The sequence below is a fragment of the Oncorhynchus mykiss genome, chromosome 1 (genome assembly GCF_013265735.2).
Source record: "Oncorhynchus mykiss isolate Arlee chromosome 1, USDA_OmykA_1.1, whole genome shotgun sequence".
Taxonomy (NCBI): domain Eukaryota; kingdom Metazoa; phylum Chordata; class Actinopteri; order Salmoniformes; family Salmonidae; genus Oncorhynchus; species Oncorhynchus mykiss.
The window spans coordinates 38,173,915-38,195,050 of record NC_048565.1 but is presented as its reverse complement, the minus strand read 5'-3'; the positions used below and the strand labels follow the sequence as shown (position 1 = coordinate 38,195,050).

Here is a 21,136-nt window from a genome sequence, read left to right as displayed (position 1 = left end):
GAGATACAATACATAAAGAATGAGATAGATTTACTAAATTGCAATAAATGCACCATCATAAAAGTCTCCAAATGATTTACCAACCAAAGGAAAGAAGGGATGATGGACAAACTCTCTTACTTAAAAATTTGAGATCCAGATCCCACTATGATCACCCCAAACACATCGTCAATGACTCACAACAGAGATGGTTTACGTCTGTGCTAAACTCCATGTAAACATCTTTAGTTATTGTATTGGCAGAGATGCCACACTGATGAACATGTTTGTTTCATGTTGACTAAAACTGTGTTGAAGAAGCTCATGTAAGATGGAGTTACCTGAATTATAATTAGGTCATAACGTGCCACATGACATTAAAATAAGTTATTCATTCATCTTTGAGGATTTAGTCTTTCTGTCCAAGTATAGAGTAGAAGTGACGTTTAAAACTGATGACGGGATTTGTCTATTCCCCGATTCTGCATCCTTTACTGTCTGGGTTTAAGTGGAAAAGCAACAAGGGTGACGCTACATATCATTATAATCTGTGACAACCTCCATACTCTGCTGTTTAATACTAAACACTGGTCAAGTGCAAGGGGATGAAATGCTACTACATCACTGTAAGCATATTGTTTCATAGTTGAGGTGCATTTCAAATAACACTATCCACAGACATACCATTTTCAATTGACTCTGAATAATGTTAAAGCATCTAGCTAGCCAATGGGAGCTCTGATAAGCAGAAAGGCATGCGCTAAGGTCATGGTTTCCATGGTGACTGAATCAGCCCACTCCTGTATTTGACATCATATCATTAATAGTGCTTCCTCCCAGAAAATAACTAGATGACATCTGTGTACCCTCATATCACTGGAGAATTTAAAATAGAACACAATCATATACAAACAATGTATATGAAATGCTTCAGTCTGGTTTTAGACCCCATCATAGCACTGAGACGGCACTTGTGAAGGTGGTAAATGACATTTTAATGGCATCGGACCGAGGCTCTGCATCTGTCCTCGTGCTCCTAGACCTTAGTGCTGCTTTTGATACCATCGATCACCACATTCTTTTGGAGAGATTGGAAACCCAAATTGGTCTACACGGACAAGTTCTGGCCTGGTTTAGATCTTATCTGTCGGAAAGATATCAGTTTGTCTCTGTCAATGGTCTGTCCTCTGACAAATCAACTGTAAATTTCGGTGTTCCTCAAGGTTCCGTTTTAGGACCACTTTTGTTTTCACTATATATTTTACCTCTTGGGGATGTTATTCGAAAACATAATGTTAACTTTCACTGCTATGCAGATGACACACAGCTGTACATTTCAATTAAACATGGTGAAGCCCCAAAATTGCCCTTGCTAGAAGAATGTGTTTCAGACATAAGGAAGTGGATGGCTGCAAACTTTCTACTTTTAAACTCGGACAAAACAGAGATGCTTGTTCTAGGTCCCAAGAAACAAAGAGATCTTCTGTTGAATCTGACAATTAATCTTAATGGTTGTACAGTCGTCTCAAATAAAACTGTGAAGGACCTCGGCGTTACTCTGGACCCTGATCTCTCTTTTGAAGAACATATCAAGACCATTTCAAGGACAGCTTTTTTCCATCTACGAAACATTGCAAAAATCAGGAACTTTCTGTCCAAAAATGATGCAGAAAAATTAATCCATGCTTTTGTCACTTCCAGGTTAGACTACTGCAATGCTCTACTTTCCGGCTACCCGGATAAAGCACTAAATAAATTTCAGTTAGTGCTAAATACGGCTGCTAGAATCCTGACTAGAACCAAAAAATTTGATCATATTACTCCAGTGCTAGCCTCTCTACACTGGCTTCCTGTCAAAGCAAGGGCTGATTTCAAGGTTTTACTGCTAACCTACAAAGCATTACATGGGCTTGCTCCTATCTATCTCTCTGATTTGGTCCTGCCGTACATACCTACACGTACGCTACGGTCACAAGACGCAGGCCTCCTAATTGTCCCTAGAATTTTTAAGCAAACAGCTGGAGGCAGGGCTTTCTCCTATAGAGCTCCATTTTTATGGAACGGTCTGCCTACCCATGTCAGAGACGCAAACTCAGTCTCAACCTTTAAGTCTCTACTGAAGACTCATCTCTTCAGTGGGTCATATGATTGAGTGTAGTCTGGCCCAGGAGTGGGAGGTTGAACGGAAAGGCTCTGGAGCAACGAACCACCCTTGCTGTCTCTGCCTGGCCGGTTCCCCTCTTTCCACTGGGATTCTCTGCCTCTAACCCTATTACAGGGGCTGAGTCACTGGCTTTACTGGGGCTCTCTCATGCCGTCCCTGGAGGAGGTGCGTCACCTGAGTGGGTTGAGTCACTGATGTGGTCATCCTGTCTGGGTTGGCGCTCCCCCCCCCCCCTTAAGTTGTGCCGTGGGGGAGGTCTTTGTGGGCTATACTCAGCCTTGTCTCAGGATGGTAAGTTGGTGGTTGAAGATATCCCTCTAGTGGTGTGGGGGCTGTGCTTTGGCAAAGTGGGTGGGGTTATATCCTTCCTGTTTGGCCCTGTCCGGGGGTGTCCTCGGAGTGGGCCACAGTGTCTCCTGACCCCTCCTGTCTCAGCCTCCAGTATTTATGCTGCAGTAGTTTATGTGTCGGGGGGCTAGGGTCAGTTTGTTATATCTGGAGTACTTCTCCTGTCCTATTCGGTGTCCTGTGTGAATCTAAGTGTGCGTTCTCTAATTCTCTCCTTCTCTCTTTCTCTCTCTCGGAGGACCTGAGCCCTAGGACCATGCCCCAGGACTACCTGACATGATGACTCCTTGCTGTCCCCAGTCCACCTGGCTGTGCTGCTGCTCCAGTTTCAACTGCTCTGCCTTATTATTATTCGACCATGCTGATCATTTATGAACATTTGAACATCTTGGCCATGTTCTGTTATAATCTCCACCCGGCACAGCCAGAAGAGGACTGGCCATCCCACATATGCTCTCTCTAATTCTCTCTTTCTTTCTCTCTCTCGGAGGACCTGAGCCCTAGGACCATGCCCCAGGACTACCTGACATGATGACTCCTTGCTGTCCCCAGTCCACCTGACTGTGCTGCTGCTCCAGTTTCAACTATTCTGCCTTATTATTATTCGACCATGCTGGTCATTTATGAACATTTGAACATCTTGACCATGTTTTGTTATAATCTCCACCCGGCACAGCCAGAAGAGGACTGGCCACCCCACATAGCCTGGTTCCTCTCTAGGTTTCTTCCTAGGTTTTGGCCTTTCTAGGGAGTTTTTCCTAGCCACCGTGCTTCTTCACCTGCATTGCTTGCTGTTTGGGGTTTTAGGCTGGGTTTCTGTACAGCACTTTGAGATATCAGCTGATGTACGAAGGGCTATATAAAATAAATTTGATTTGATTTGATTTGATATTTCTCAGAAACAAAATGGACCCGAAAAAGAAAAAGCACTGTTGCATAACCTTTCTTAGATGTTTAACATTATGGAGGGAGTGGAGACCAAAATGAAAAGCAGGGGGGGTGCTATGCTGACAAATGGAATTGTTTTAAGACCACTTTAGGTAGCAAAGAAATATTTTTAAAAAAACGATTTAATAAAATATTGATTTGGGCCTATAGAAACACATTGAATAACACATTCAAAAAGGACAGTCAAAAAATAAATCATAGGAAACAAGGTTTTGAAGTGTATGTCCTAAATCTCGTCGATCATTTTTTTAAACTCAGGAAATATATGTACTAAATATATATATATTTTTACACATATTGAACCCCTTTTTTTGGGTAGGCACAAAACTACCTTAATACTTCCATTCGTTTTTTAAACCGGTTACCTTCAGATGAGTTCCGTGACATTTGTTGGGATATCCACTTTCCATAGAGTGGTTAAATTAGTCAAACCGTTCGGACGCTTCAGACACAAAAAACTGATATCTCTAGCTTAAACTGGTGGATTTTGATGGGGATTTTTTGGTTTAGTAACTTAGATTGATGCACAATCTATAAAAATACTCCTGGGGTATGTGGCTAAGCCTTGGATGTGAAGGGTATTTGCTTGGCCTCTTTATTTATGGCACCATTTTTTACTGTGGGGCATTTTTTATGTTTTTCCAGGGAGCAGGTGCCTGTGAAGCACTGTCCACCCAAAGCCCTGAGGGTATGTCGATTAAAATAGAAATGGTGTCATGGTTGAGGCAGAGAGATGCAGGTGTGACCTGAACATCTGCTCGAAGCCACACACCTCATCCCTAAACCCTCTCTCTATCTCTCTCTCTCTGCATGAACCCTGGCACTCTGTCCTCTATCCCTCGTCCTGAGCTTGGCAGGGGCACGGTGTGAATCTGGGCCTGTCGTGCCTATGTGCCCAATGTTTGAACAGACAATAGATAGGCAATGTGCTAGGACAGATATGTTCGGTGTCCTTAGCCCCCGTTCCCACTCACCAGTCTGCTCCTTGCTGCCCTGGTTGAAGTCAGGGGTCATAGAGAGTTAACACAGGAGAGTCATCAGTATCCTTGGTGGTCTTCCAGGGCTCTTTTTTTAAATCAAGTCACACAAATCAGTATTTCTCTTAATTAAAACCTGGAAAAGTATTTGTGTCAGGAACCACACAAATATCATATAGCAATTTTCAGAGATTTGCAATGAGACTGCAGATAAGATGATCTGGAATAGCACCCATATCTGTGATGATATGGTAAACCATCATAACAGCTGGTGTGGGATGGAAAAAGGCAGTATGACATTCAGGGAGCTCTCATATGCCTGACTGTATTTGCCAATGCGATCTCCATGACTCACAAAGTTATGATGGATCAGAGCAAGTGGAATAGAGAAGGAATCACAAATGGTATGAATACACAACGTGTAAATGAGACAAACACTGTGTGAAACGTGATTTTCTGGTGTAATACACACAGTGAGATAACTATGAATCACTTGTTGCTAACAGTTGGCCATGGTATAGTTTGGATCACACTTCCCTCGTTTAACGTCCCTAATCTATTGATGGCAAAGCCAAGGGTACATCTGTATCTAATTTGAGTGGCAGATTTAATGAAATATTGTGTTATCAGATTTCATCACTGACAGTCCCAGCATTCACCCTCAGATAACGACCAAGCTTTTAATCCATCTAAATTAACTGATTGTCACAAAATATTTAATCAATTCATTTGTGGCAGGAGGAAATCTCTAATGTGATCTAGAAATTATCTAAGTATGTGGGGTAAAAAGAGGTTGCCAATTTGCCATCACTTACATATTGGGGGAAACCAGAACATGGTTAGCTTGAGATTCACATAGAGTTTGTAAGCATATTAGTAAACCATCCTCCCTCAAATTAAGAAAACTAAACATCTGATGAAATAAGTTCTGAAAAAATAATTGCAGAATACAGTTTGTTCTTGATTTAGCCACAATAGATTTTTTCTTAAATAAATAACTTCTTTTTTGTAAAGACATTTTTTGAAACATTAGACATACCCTAGATCCCAATGTCATTGAATAAACATCATCAACCACTGATTCGCTGGACAAACAGTCAGTCAAGTCCTCCACTTCACATCCATAATCCTCATAACTAATATCCAATAATGTCCCTTTTGTAATTTCATCAGTTCGTCTCATTATGAAAAAATTGTTAGATCTGAGTCTCTTGTACATTGTCTTTCGAACTGGCCCGGATTAACAAAGGTTCGTGCGCCGAGCTGTGTATGGAGTTGATAGTGGAGACGTGGTTGTACGCAGACTTATAGGTGTTGTAGTGGTTCAGGTGCTCATGCTCCAGCGGGGGCAGATTCAGGTGGCCCTCCATGGTCGGCCCGCCTGTCACACAGTCCTCGTCTACATTGATGATCTCAATGGTGCGCTGTGGCGCATGGTGGTTCTGCTGGTGGTGCTGCTTCCTCATCTTGTAGAAGATGATTAGCATAACGGCGGCCATGAGGGTGATGGCCACGAAGCAGCCGATGATGATTTTGGTGGTCTTCATCACCTCATCCAGGCCGGTCATGGAGCTGTCATTCAGGTCTGTGACAGGGATGGTAAAGGTCTTCTCTGTGGCCCGGGTGGAGAGGGGCGTCCGGGCCGTTGTGGTGGTGGTGGAGGTGGACGACACAGTCTCCCAGGATCCAGCGGAGGGGGTGGGGCCCACCTTCTGCCACACGGTGGAGCGCCCCTCGTCGTGCACTGGCTCGATGGTCTCCACTGTTACTGTGGTAAAGTAGCTGAGGACGTTCTCTGTGGAAGACACGTTGAGAGTGGCAGATGCTGTGGTATTGCCTGCTGAGTTGCTTACCATGCAGGTGTAGGTTCCCGTGTCTTGCATGGTGACATTGGTGAAGTTGAGCGTGCCGTCGTTGAGCACAGAAATGCGGATCTTGTATGCACCGTGGGTCATGATGGAGCCATTGGGTGTAATCCAACTGACTGAGGTCAGAGAGCTGGCCCTGCACTTCAGCTCTGCAGCCATACCCTCTGTCACGTTCAGGTCCGCTGGTGGCTCCACAATAACAGGTGCGTAACAGTGGAAATAGTTTTGGTCCAGCTCACCTATGTAGCGTCCCTTGTGGCTAGCTGGGGAACTGCAGCGGGCACAGCAGCTGGTGTTGGCCGGCACCATCTCTTTGAGCCACCAGCTGAGCCACAGGATGTCACAGTTGCAGTTCCAGGGGTTGTGATGGAGGTGGACTCTCTCCAGGTGGTGCAGGGGGGTGAAGAGATCATGGGGCAGCAGGGTGAGGTTGTTGTGGGCCAGGTTAAGCTCCACCAGCGACTGCAGGTCGTCAAAGGAGTTCCTTTCAATGGTTTTGATCTGGGCATGCATCATCCACAGCTTCTGCAGATGGATCAACCCTTTGAAGGAGCCAGGTCTGATGACCGTCAGCTGGTTCCCTGACATCTCTAGCTCGTCCAGCTTGACCAGTGGGATGAGGTTGGGGATCTCCTTCAGATTGCACATGCCCAGGTTCAGGTAGCGCAGGTTGCCGAGGCCCTCGAAAGCCCCCTCTGAGATATACGAGAGGCGTTTGAGTTCCCCTAAATCCAGCCGCCGTAGCGAGGGCACCCTGTTGAACGCATACGAGGGAATGCTCTCGATGGGGTTGTTCCTCAGCCACAACTCCTTGAGCTTGGAGAGGTACTCAAAGGCCCCATTGGGGATTGTGGTGAGGCGGTTGTCAAACAGCTCCAGAGTGTTGAGACTAGCCAGGCCGTTGAAGGCCCCAATCTCAATGTTTCGGATGTGGTTCTTGCTCAGCTGCAGGATCTCCAGGTGCCGCAGGTGCTTGAAGCTGTCCACCTTGATCACCTGGATGAGGTTCTCCTGCAGGTTCAGGTAGCGTGTGTTGGTGGATATGCCGTCGGGGACCTCACGGAGCCCACGCCGTGTGCAGATCACCTTGCTGAACTGGTTGCTGCAGGAGCAGACAGAGGGGCAGGTCTGAGCGCGCACCAGGCCTGCCACCGCCAGGAGCTGGAGGGCTAGAAGCAGCACAAACAAATGGTCGGACAGGGCCCGGTTCCACCTAGGACCTCTCATCGTCTGCTGCTGCCGAGAAGAGGTCATCTTGTTCAACATTCATAATTCATTGGCTGGGTCGTCCACTTTTCGGGAAGAGGCGGTGTTAGAGTTGGCTGAAACGAGAAAATAACAGAGAGAGGAAGGATGGGTTAGAAGGGAGGAATGTAAATGCAAGCCCATCATGCATTATAATTTGTTTACAAGATATAAACATCACGTGTACATATAATCTGTCTGAAAAAAAGGCTCCAGAAATCAATAGATACACACACACACACCCTAAAACACACTCACGTATTAACACTCACTGTGTGCCACAATATGAATAAGTGATGACCTTGGCATTGTGTTTTATATCCGTTTCTGTTTCTGAGAGTGTCGCCCCCTACACTCTCAATCTTAGTCACATAAAACAAAATCACAATATTGCCTCCAACTTCTGTGCTGTATCTCTCCATTGGTTGGGAGGAGTGGGGGCAGGCACAGTCATGTCTGAGGCTGTGGTGTGAATTATATTTCAGACTGGGGGGACATAAATAACAGGAAGCTTGCCACCCACCAGTCCTTCAATCAAGCAGCCATATCAGGAAACTTTGGATTGCATCTCGTAGTGATGCTCAGATGTATGCATGTGGCTAGACTGTGAAAAGGCAGAGGCACAAAGATAGCAGGGAATGATGATCTGTCTGTATCATATGTCATGCTGTTAGGTGGTGTGTGTGCTGTACTATGCTGTAGAACACTTTGAGGAACAATTTTTGGAATCCAGGTTGAACAATTTGGTTCCAGGTATGATCCTTTTTGGTTCCATGTTGAACCCTGTCAACAGAGTACATGGAACACAAAAGGGTTCGTCCTGGAACCAAAAATGTTTCTCATTTGGGGACAGCCAAAGAACCATCCTGACACCCTTTTTACTAAGAGTGTACTTCAATGACACTTGTCATATGCGCCGAATACAACAGATGTAGACGTTACCGTGAAATTCTAACTTACAAGCACATAACTTCTCATGGCTGGGGGCAGTATTGAGTAGCTTGGATGAATAAGGTGCTCAGATGTGCCCAGAGTAAACTGCCTGCTACTCAGTCCCAGTTGCTAATATATGCATAGTATTAGTATATATTTGGATAGAAACATTCTGAAGTTTCTAAAACTGTTTGAATGATGCCTGTGAGTATAACAGAACTCATATGGCAGGCAAAAACATTAGAAAAAATCTAACCAGGAGGTGGGAAATCTGAGGTTGGTCGTTTTTCAACTCATTCCCTATTGAAGATACAATGAGATATTGGTCATGTTGCACTTCCTAAGGCTTCCACTAGATGTCAAAATCTTTAGAACCTTGTTTGATGCTTCTACTGTGAAGTGGGGGCGAATGAGAGGGGAATGAGTAAGAGGTCTGCCAGAATGCCTTGAGCTCGTGACGCTCGTTCACGTGAGAGCGAGCTCTGTTCCATTGCTTTTCTACAGACAAAGGACTAAGCACGCACCCCTGCGTTGCCCCAATGTTGAGGATCAGTAAGGCAGATGTGTTGCTGACTACCCTTACCACCTGGGATTGGCCCGTCAGGAAGTTCAGGATCCAGTTGCAGAGGGAGGTGTTTAGTCCCAGGGTTCTTAGCTTAGTGATGAGCTTTGTGGGCACTATGGTCTAGAACGCTGAGCTGTAGTCAATAAACAGCATTCTCATATACAGTTGAAGTCGGAACTTTACATACACCTTTTCCAAATACATTTAAACTCAGTTTTTCACAATTCCTGACATTTAACCCTAGTAAAAATTCCCTGTCTTAGGTCAGTTAGGATCACCACTTTATTTTAAGAATGTGAAATGTTAGAATAATAGTAGAGATAATGATTTTGGCCCATACCTCCTGACAGAGCTGCTGTAACTGAGTCAGGTTTGTAGGCCTCCTTGCTCGCACAAGCTTTTTCAGTTCTGCCCACAAATTTTCTCTAGGATTGAGGTCGGGGCTTTGTGATGGCCACTCCAATAGCTTGACTTTGTTGTCCTTACACAATTTAGCCTGAACTTTGGAAGTATGCTTGGGGTCAATATCCATTTGGAAGACCCATTTGCGACCAAGCTTTAACTTCCTGCCTAATGTCTTGAGATGTTGCTTCAATATATCCACATAATTTTCCTTTCCTCATGTTGTCATGTATTTTGTAAAGTGCACCAGTTCCTCCTGCAGCAAAGCAACCCCACAACATGATGCTGCTACCCGCGTGCTCCACGGTTGGGATGGTGCTCTTCAGCTTGCAAGCATCCCCCTTTTTCCTCCAAACATAACGATGGTCATTATGGCAAGACAGTTCTATTTTTGTTTCATCAGACCAGAGGACATTTCTCCAAAAAGTACGATCTTTGTCCCCATGTGCAGTTACAAACCGTAGTCTGGCTTTTTTATGGCGGTTTTGGAGCAGTGGATTTTTCCTTTCTGAGCAGCCTTTCAGGTTATGTCGATATAGTACTTGTTTTACTGTGGATATAGATACTGTTGTACCTGTTTCCTCCAGCGTCTTCAGAAGGTCCTTTGCTGTTGTTCTGGGATTGATTTGCACTTTTCGCACCAAAGTACGTTCATCTCTAGGAGATCTCCTTCCTGAGCGGTATAACGGCTGCGTGGTCCCATGGTGTTTATACTTGCATACTATTGTTTGTAGAGATGAACGTGGTACCTTCAGGCGTTTGGAAATTGCTCCAGAGGATGAACCAGACTTGTGGAGGTCTACAATTTTCTTTCTGAGGTCTTGGCTGATTTCTTTGGATTTTCCCATGATGTCAAGCAAAGAGGCACTGAGTTTGAAGGTAGGCCTTGAAATACATTCACAGGTACACTTCCAATTGACTCAAATTATTTCAATCAACATCTTCTAAATCCTTGACATCATTTTCTGGAATTTTCCAAGTTGTTTAAAGTCACGGTCAACTTAGTGTATGTAAACTGCTGACCCACTGCAATTCTGATACAGTGAATTATAAGTGAAAAAAATCGGTCTGTAAACAATTATTGGGAAAATTACTTGTGTCATAAACAAAGTAGATGTCCTAACCGACTTGCCAAAACTTTAGTTTGTTAACTAGAAATGTGTGGAGTGGATGAAAAACGAGTTTTAATGACTCCAACCTAACTGTGTGTACACTTCTGACTTCAACTGTAAATATATGTAACAACCCTCAGCAAGTGAATGTGTAATTACACATTCCTGGTTCCAATCGCGTAATAATTTATTTCAAAACAACCCTATTACCATGTAAGTAGAGTACAACCTATGTAACAACTATTGTTGTAACATAGTAATAGTGGCAACTTAATATAAAGTGTTACCCAAATCAAATAATACATAAATAATCATTTGTTATATTATTAATAATAAATCATCTCCAGGGTCATCTGCTGTAAATAATTGGTGTCTAGTAACATATTGTCCAATGAAGACAGCAAACATTTGCATAAACATGTTTGGGAAAGTAATCCCTCTTTCAGAAATACAGAATTATAGTAGCATAAAACAATATTTACAACAGAATACTATATTGTTATTTCAGGGAATAACGTGGCTCGATCCAGTGCAGCATAAGCATCCCATTTTGTGATCTAGATTTGAGGATGTAAATCAGATGGATTGTTGCCCCAATGGTAGCGGGGGGCGTGAGTAAATTACATTTCCTATTGAGTCACTGGACAGTGAGTCACTTTGTTATTTTAATTCAGAATCAGGGGAGAAAGAAGCAGAGGATGAGAGGAAAGAACCACTAAAAAGATTGATGTCTGACAAGTATTTTTCTCCTCTGACTTTGAGGAGGTGGTGAGTTATATAACCATAGTCTCTACTGGTGAATAAAATAAAATACAAGTATGATGTGTACACTGGCTTGCGAATGTATTCACCACCCTTGGCAGTTTTCCTATTACAACCTGGAACAACCTGGAATTAAAATAGATTTTTGGGAGGTTTGTATCATTTGATTTACACAACATGCCTACCACTTTGAAGATGCTAAATGTTTTCTATTGTGAAACAAACAAGAAATAAGACAAAAAAAACAGGAAACTTGAGCGTGTATAATTATTCACCCCCCCAAAGTCAACACTTTGTAGAGCCAACTTTTGCAGCAATTACAGCTGCAAGTCTCTTGGCATATGTCTATATAAGCTTGGCACATCTAGCCGCTGGGATTTTGACCATTCTTCAAGGCAAAACTGCTCCAGCTCCTTCAAGTTGGATGGGTTACGCTGGTGTCCAGCAATCTCGTTCCACATATTCTCAATTGGATTGAGGATGGTTTCCTCTAGCATTTTCACAAGGTCCTTTACTGAACACGTCTCCTTCCTGAGCGGTATGGCGGCTGTGTGGTGCCATGGTGTTTATACTTGCGTACTATTGTTTGTAAAGATGAACGTGGAACCTTCAGGCGTTTGGAAATTGATCCCAAGGTTGAACCAGACTTGTGGAGGTCTACAATTTCTTTCTGATGTCTTGCCTGATTTATTTTGATTTTCCAATGATATCAACAAAAAGGCACTGATTTTGAAGGTAGGTGTAACGATCTTCATCTGGTGAGGAGTATGAAAGATCAGACCAAAACGCAGCGTGGTAAGTGTCCATTTTAATGAAATATACTGAACACTAAATACAAAAGAACAAGAGAATAAATTAAAACCGAAACTGTCCCGTATGGTGCAAACACTGAAACGGAAAACAACTACCCACAAACACCAGGTGGGAACAGGATACCTAAGTATGGTTCTCAATCAGAGACAACAATTGACAGCTGCCTCTGATTGGGAACCATACCAGGGCAAACACATAGAACTATAACACATAGAACAAAAACATAGAATGCCCACCCCAACTCACGCCCTGACCAAACTAAAATATTGACATAAAAGGAACTAAGATCAGGACGTGACAGTAGGCCTTGAAATATATCCACAGGTACACCTCCAGTTAACTCAAATGATGTCAATAAGCCTATCAGAAGCTTCTAAATTCCTTTGTGTCTTAAGGAGGAACGGAACGCAGGAAGATATCATGCGGTATGCGCGTGACCTGGAACTGGCTCTCTGCCAGTAGTCTGACTCATGCCCCTCTTATTCAGTCCCACAACACAGTAGAAGCCATTACAATTTCTATAGATGGTGACATCTAGTGGAAGCCCTAGGAAGTGAATCTTCATTCATATCGCAATGGGATTTCAATAGGGAATGGTTTGAAAATATACCAACCTCAGATTTCTCACTTCCTGTTTGGATTTCTTCTCAGATTCTTGCCTGCCATATGAGTTCTGTTATACTCACAGACATCATTCAAACAGTTTCAGAAACTTCAGAGTGTTTTCTATCCAATACTAATAATATGCATCTATTAGCAACTGAGACTGAGGAGCAGGCTGTTTACTCTGGGCACCTTTCAACCAAGCTACTCATTAGTGCCCCTGCAGCCTTAACAAGACATTTGTGGAGTGGTTGAAAAACAAGTTTTAATGACTCCAATCTAAGTGTATGTAAACTTACGACTTCAACTGTAGGTGTTCCTTTTGTCCAAATCAATCAAATCAAAACGTTTATTTGTCACGTGCGCCGAATACAACAGATGAAATGCTTACTTACAGGCTCTAACCAATAGTGAAACAAAAGTATTAGGTGAACAATAGGTAGTTAAAGAAATAAAACAACAGTAAAAAGACAGGCTATATACAGTAGCGAGTCTACATACAGACACCGGTTAGTCAGGCTGATTGAGGTAGTATGTACAGTACATGTAGATATGGTTAAAGTGACTATCCATATATGATGAGCAGAGACTAGCAGTAGCGTAAAAGAGGGGGTTGGCAGGTGGTGGGTGGGACACAATGCAGATAGCCCGGTTAGCCAATGTGCGGAAGCACTGGTTGGTCGGCCCAATTGAGGTAATATGTACATGAATGTATAGTTAAAGTGGCTCTGCATATATGATAAACAGAGAGTAGCAGCAGCGTAAAAAGAGGGGTTGGGGGGGCGTTGGGGGGGGGAACACAATCCAAATAGTCCATGTAGCCATTTGATTATCTGTTCAGGAGTCTTATGGCTTGGGGGTAAAAACTGTTGAGTAGCCTTTTTGTCCTAGACTTGGCTCTCCGATACCGCTTGCCATGTGGTAGTAGAGAGAACAGTCTATGACTGGGGTGGCTGAGGTCTCTCTAGTTTGTTTTTGATGTGGACACCAAGGAACCTGAAGCTCTCAAACTGCTCAACTACAGCCCCGTCGATGAGAATGGGGCGTGCTCGGTCCTCCTTTCCTGTAGTCCACAATCATCTCCTTAGTCTTGGTTACGTTGTGGGATAGGTTGTTACTCTGGCACCACCCGGCCAGGTCTCTGACCTCCTCCCTATAGGCTGTCTCGTCGTTGTCGGTGATCAAGCCTACCGCTGTTGGTGTCATCTGCAAACTTAATGATGGTGTTGGAGTTGTGTCTGGCCATGCAGTCATGGGTGAACAGGGAGTACAGGAGGGGACTGAGTATGCACCAGTACACTGGGAGCTCCAGTGTTGAGGATCAGCGTGGCAGATGTGTTGCTACCTACCCTCACCACCTGGGGGCTGCCAGTCAGGAAGTCCAGGATTCAGTTGCAGAGGGAGGTGTTTAGTCCCATGGTCCTTAGCTTGGTGATGAGCTTTGAGGGCACTATGGTGTTGAACGCTAAACTTTAGTCACATTCTCACATCGGTGTTTCTTTTGTCCAGGTGGGAAAGGGCAGTGTGGGAAAGGGCATTGTGTAGTGCAATAGAGATTGCATCATCTGTAGATCTGTTGGGCGGTATGCAAATTGGAGTGGGTCTAGGATTTCTGGGATAACGGTGTTGATGTGAGCCATTACCAACCTTTCAAAGCCCTTCATGGCTACGGACGTGAGTGCTACAGGTCTGAAGTCATTTAGGCAGTTTGCCTTTGCGTTCTTGGGCACAGGGACTATGGTGGTCTGCTTGAACAACGTTGGTATTACAGACTCAATCAGGGACATGTGGAAAATGTCAGTGAAGACACCTGCCAGTTGGTCAGCACAGGCCCGGAGCACACGTCCTGGTAATCCGTCTGGCCCGGCAGCCTTGTGTATGCTTGTCCTGTTTAAAGGTATTACTCACGTCGGCTACTGAGGGCGTGATTACACAGTCATCCGGAACAGCTGATGCTCTCATGCATGCCTCAGTGTTGCTTGCCTCGAAGCAAGCATAGAAGTGATTTTAGGTTGTCGGGTAGGCTCGTGTCACTGGGCAGCTCGCAGCTGTGCCTCCCTTTGTCGTCTGTAATAGTTTGTAAGCTCTGCCACATAAGACGAGCGACGGAGCTGTGTAGTATGATTCAATCTTAGCCCTGTTTTGACGCTTTGCCTGTTTGATGGTTCGTTTGAGGGCATAGCAGGGTTTCTTGTAAGCTTCCGGGTTAGAATCCCGCACCTTGAAAACGGCAGCTCTACCCTTTAGCTCAGTGCGAATGTTGCATGTAATCCATGGATTCTGGTTAGGGTATGTACGTACTGTCACTGTGGGGATGACGTCCTCGATGCACTTATTGATAAACCAGTGACTGACTCCTCAATGCCATCAGAAGAATCCCAGAACATGTTCCAATCTGTGATAGAAAAACAGTCCTGTAGTTTAGCATCTGCTTTATCTGACCGCTTTTATATAGACCGAGTCACTGGTGCTTCCTGCTTTAATTTTTGCTTGTAAGCAGGAATCAGGAGGATAGAGTTGTGGTCAGATTTACCAAATGGAGGGCGAGGGAGAGCTTTGTACGCGTCTCTATGTGTGGAGTACAGGTGATCTAGAATTTTTTTCCCTCTGGTTGCACACTTAACATGTTGATGGAAATTTGGTAGAACTGCATTAAAGTCTCCGGCCACTAGGAGCGCCGCCTCTGAGTGAGTGGTTTCCTGTTTGATTATTTCCTTAAACAGCTGACTGAGTGCGGTGCCAGCATCTGTCTGTGGTGATAAATAAACAGCCACGAGAAGTATAGCTGAAAACTCTCTAGGCAAGTTGTGTGGCCTGCTATTTATCACAACATATTATACTTCAGGCGAGAAAAATCAAGAGACTTCCTTAGATTTCGTGCACCAGTTGTTGTTTACAAATATGCACAGACCGCGAGTCTCCGGCCACTAGGAGCGCCGCCTCTGAGTGAGTGGTTTCCTGTTTGCTTATTTCCTTAAACAGCTGACTGAGTGCGGTGCCAGCATCTGTCTGTGGTGATAAATAAACAGCCACGAGAAGTATAGCTGAAAACTCTCTAGGCAAGTTGTGTGGCCTGCTATTTATCACAACATATTATACTTCAGGCGAGAAAAATCAAGAGACTTCCTTAGATTTCGTGCACCAGTTGTTGTTTACAAATATGCACAGACCCCCCCCCCCCCCCCCCCCCCCGTCTTGACATAGTGTGCTGTTCTATCTTGCCGGTGCAGCGTATATCCCCCTAGCTGAATATTCATGTCGTCATTCAGCCACGATTCCGTGAAACATAGGATATTACAGTTTTTGATGTCCCGTTGGTAGGATATTCATGATCGTACCTCGTCTAGTTTATTGTCCAATGATTGCATGTTGGCGCGTAGTGTTGACGGTAACGGCAGCTTTCCCATCCTGACCAGGCATCCGGCTCTTTGTACTCTATACCTGCATCTCTTCCTCTTGCAAATACCCCCTTGATGTCGGTCCTGTGGGGTGTTTGGAGAAGGTCTTGTGTGTCTTGCTTGAAGAAAAAAATCTTAGTCTAATCCGAGGTGAGTGATCGCTGTCCTGAAATACAGAAGCGATTTGTTTTGCCGTAAGATACGGTTGCAGAAACATTATGTACAAAATAAGTTACAAATAACGTGAAGAAAAACACATAATAGCACAATTTAATGGGCGCCCGTAAAACTTCTGCAATTTCTGCTGCCAGTGAGTGCTATGGGGAGGTAGACATTTTGGCAGGTTACCTTGACTTCCTTATGCACAGGGACTATGGCGGTCTGCTTGAAACATGTAGGTATTACAGACTCGGTCAGGGAGAGGTTGACAATGTCAGTGAAGACACTTGCCAGATGGTGCTCTGAGTACACATCCTGCTCTCAGTACACGCATGCTCTGAGTACTTAGCTACAGTGCATTCTCCACTGTGTGTCCAGCCATAGGGCTAGCTCTGGAACAAAATACTTCAGTTTTTTTGCTGGAGGATGGGTGGGCTATTACTGTAACTACCAATTAATTGCATGATTACCAAGACAAATAATTATTTAATTACCAAACCCCAATTCTGATCAGCCCAAAGCCTGAGGGTGGACATAGTGGTTTTTCTGTGCAGGGAACCAGGCAAATGTGACAGGGATCACACACAAGTCTGAAAATCACATTCCATTAAAGCTAATGGATCTAATTTGTTGGAATTAATGCCATGCAGAAATGAATTCACCATGGGTAGAATTTAGTGTGACTTTATTTTGGGTCGCCTGGTTTCTCTCTCAGAACTTATTGGTTACCATGGCCCGTGGATTGACAGTGTATTGGAGGTGAATATTGGGGGGATAATTTCAGTGCAATACATTATTATGTAAGCTTTTTTCCAATAGATACAGTAAGACTCACTTCCTACACACAACAAGTTAAATTAGTAACTACTTTAAAATCACCCCATAGACAGCTGTGTCCTTTATATCCTTATGGAATGACATTCTCCACTTATTTCCTCATCCCCACATTATCCACCAATAGAGAATTGAAATAAATTAAACAAAGAAATCAGAGGTACACAATCCAATTCATGACAAGGGAGAAAAGAAGATGAAGTTGATTTACGAAGCAATCCATCTCCTCGCTGACAATGCAAGCAGTGAAATTGGATTTAGAGCAAGGAGGGAATTAGATGGAGAGCAGGGGAAACGGCTAAATCGTGACTCAGATCGGCACCCATATCTGTTAATTTCCTGTGTAGCTGTCAATAGGGAGAACATACCAACATAAGCTTTCAAGAGTTGAAAACATGCCATTTCTGTCATGAATGGAAAAGGGCTCCATAATGTCAACAATGAGGCCATTCCAGAGAGATATGATATGAAGCAAGCTAGATCTACGCAGGGTTTTTTAAATCTAACCAGTTTCAGTTGACTTCACATTCCAGCTCAGGCTTCATTGGTAATACGATGGTAGATATTCTTCTTCCACCTGCCGCTAACTCTAGGAGGCTTGTAACTGCACGTGCCTGTCGCACATTGCTAGTCGAATGCCAAACTCTTTATTGAGACAATATGAAACAATAATCCATGGGCGAGTCAGTGCCACATTTTCAGTTATGCTGAAATCAAAATGAAAGAAATGTTATCTTGCAAATTCAGCAAACTATGGTGTGAAATAGACTTTTAGAAGTGCAGTCTTTATTTTATTAATCCTCGTTAATGACGTCTTTGGTGTGCTTTGGTGTGTTTATCAATGCACAAGCATCTTTTTTCTCAAGTCGTACAAAAGTGTTACATTGCGTGAAGTTTAAAATTAATTCTGTCATTACTATACTGAACAAAAATATAAACCCAACATGTAAAGTGTTGGTCCCATGTTTCATGAGCTTAAATAAAAGATCCCAGAAATGTTCCATACGTACAAAATATGTTTTACACAACTTTGTTTACATCCCTGTTACTGAGCATTTCTCCTTTGCAAAGATAATCCATCCACCTGAAGGTGTGGCATATCAAGAAGCAGATTAAACAACATAATCATTACACAGGTGCACCTTGTACTGGGGACAAAAAAATTGCAGTTTTGTCACACAATGCAACAGATGTCTCAAGTTTTGAGGGAGCCTGGAATTGGCTTTAGGAATGTCCATCACCTGAAGGTGTGGCATATCAAGTAGCAGATTAAACAACATAATCATTACACAGGTGCACCTTGTGCTGGGGACAAAAAAAATTGCAGTTTTGTCACACAATGCAACAGATGTCTCAAGTTTTGAGGGAGCCTGGAATTGGCTTTAGGAATGTCCATCAGAGCTGTTGTAAGATAATTAAATGATTATTTCTCTACCATAAGCTGCCTCCAACGTCGGTTTAGTGAATTTGGCCTCACAAAAGCAGACCACATTTAACCACGCCTCCACATACAGCTTTTTCACCAGCGGGATCGCCTGAGACCAACCACCTAAACAGCTGATGAAACTGTGGGTTTGCACAACCAAAGAATTTCTGCACAAACTGTCAGAAACCGTCTGCCTCAAGGAAGCTCATCTGTGTGCTCGTCATCCTAACAAGGCCTGATCCATTATTTATTTTAGACAGGTCTAAAGAAGTATGATATGAAGAAAATGTGTTCGTTTTCAGAGAACAGAATAGCATACTCTGAGTTTTACGAAGATCGAATCGTTCTACACCAGCTCTGACGCTTGTCGGATGTGGCAGAGCTTGCAAACCATTACAGACTACAAAGAGAAACACAGTCGAGAGCGGCTCAGTGACACGAGCCTAACAGACGAGCTAAACTTCTCCTATGCTTGCTTCGAGACAAATAACACTGAAATGTGCATGAGCGCACAAGCTGTTCCGGACGACTGTGTGATCACGCTCTCCGCAGCCAATTTGAGTAAGACCTTTAAACAGGTCAACATTCACAAGGACACAGGGCCAGACGGATTACCAGGATGTGTATTGTGAGCATGCACTGACCAACTGGCAAGAGTCTTCACTGACATTTTCAACCTCTCCCTGTCCGAGTCTGTAATACCAACATGTTTTAAGCAGACCACCATAGTCCCTGTGACCAAGAACATCAAGGCAACGTGCCTAAATGACTTCCGACCCGATGCACTCATGTCTGGAGCCATGAAGTACTTTTAAAGGCTGGTAATAGCTCCCATCAACACCATCATCCCAGAAACCGTAGACCCACTCCAATTTTCATAGTGCCCAAACAGATCCTCAGATGATGCAATCTCTATTGCACTCCACACTGCCCTCACCTGTAAAAAAATAACACCTATGTGAGAATGCTATTCATTGACTACAGCTCAGCGTTCAACACCATAGTGCCCTCAAAACTCATCAATAAGCTTAGGACCGTGCGACTAATCTACCTCTGCAACTGGATGCTGGACTTCCTGACGGGCCGCCCCAGGTGGTAAGGGTATTTAACAACACATCTGCCATGCGGATCTCCACACAGGGGCCCCTCAGGGGTGCATGCTCAGTCCCCTCCTGTACTTCCTGTTCACTTAAGACTGCAAAGCCAGGCACAACTCCAACACCATCAGTAAATTTGCCGCTGCAACAACAGTGGTAGGCCTGATCACTGACAAAGATGAGACACCCTATAGGGAGGAGGTCAGAGACCTGGCCGTGTGGTGCCAGGACAACAACCTCTCTCTCAACGTGATCAAGACAAAGGAGATGATTGTGGACTACAGGAAAAAGGGGACTGAGCAAGCCCCCATTCTCATCGATGGGGCTGCAGTGGAGCAGGTTGAGAGCTTCAAGTTCCTTGGTGTCCACATCATCAACAAACTAACATGGCCCAAGCACACCAAGACAGTCATGAAGAGGGCACGACAACCTATTCCCCCCCAGAAAACTGAAAAGATTTGGCATGGGTCCTCAGATCCTCAAAAGGTTCTAGAGCTGCACCATCGAGAGGAACCTGACTGGTTGCATCACTGCCTGGTATGGCAACTGCTCAGCCTCCGACCGCAAGGCACTACAGAGGGTAGTGTGAACGACTCATGACCTCACTGGGGCCAAGCTTCCTGCCATCCAGGACCTCTATACCAGGCGGTGTCAGAGGAAGGCCTTAAAATTTGTCAAAAACTCTAATCACTCTAGTCATAGACTCTTCTCTCTGCTACTGCATGACATGCGATACCAGAGCGCCAAGTCTAGGTCCAAGAGGCTTCTGAACAGCTTCTACCCCCAAGCCATAAGACTCCTGAAGATCAAGTCAAATGGCTACCCAGACTATTTGGTTCTCAACTCACGATAAAAACATCTGATTCCTAGAGCTGGACTGCAGAGGCCAATTACCCGGATAAGTACAGTGTCTCTTTGTACTGATATTATGGCCTAGGGTCATGGCCTAGCTTCATGGAGTCACGCTCCTTGGGAGTCCTCTGGCCACACTGCACAGTGGGTGTGATGGCACATACAGTCTATGTGCCATCAGGCAGCAGGAGAAGAGGTCATCAATGTAGGCATGTCATGGTCATGGCTGTAGGGAACCATGCTAGGCACCATGGCTGACAGAGCTATGGGATTGCTCATGCTGTTGCTCAGTCTCTTTATTTTGGGGATTTACAGTATATGCCCATTGGAACGGCAAAACCAAATGTAGCCAAAGGCTTCATATGTTTTGACTAAATCACATGCCATCAGACAGCAGGAAAAAGGAACAGCTTGGCAATGGAGAACTAGTTCAGAGCAATGATTGCATAGTATTTTGAGGTTAGGGATCAGAAAATGTACACAGCATCAGACAGGAATACAAATACTAGAGTAAAAAAGGTAAACATTTTATATAAGGAGTAACCACTGGAATACATGTTTTACTGAAATAATAGCAAAAGCCCAGGTCACTAGATTGCACTCCTAGTTGGTTTCATGCATTGCAAATAGAAATGTGACTCAAATAGACTG

At 44.1% G+C, this 21,136-nt stretch overlaps 1 protein-coding gene across 2 annotated transcripts in view; it reads right to left on the bottom strand.

The window, feature by feature from the left end:
- Positions 1-3,386: 3,386 nt before the first annotated feature.
- Positions 3,387-21,136, bottom strand: part of LOC110522368 (leucine-rich repeat-containing protein 4C-like) — a 147,580-nt gene continuing 129,830 nt past the window's right edge. For both annotated transcript variants that reach the window (XM_021600725.2, XM_021600717.2), the window contains one exon: positions 3,387-7,606. In XM_021600725.2, coding sequence (XP_021456400.2) covers positions 5,613-7,550 — 1,938 coding nt within the window. In that variant the 5' untranslated portion in view covers positions 7,551-7,606 and the 3' untranslated portion in view covers positions 3,387-5,612. The remainder of the gene's footprint in view (positions 7,607-21,136) is intronic.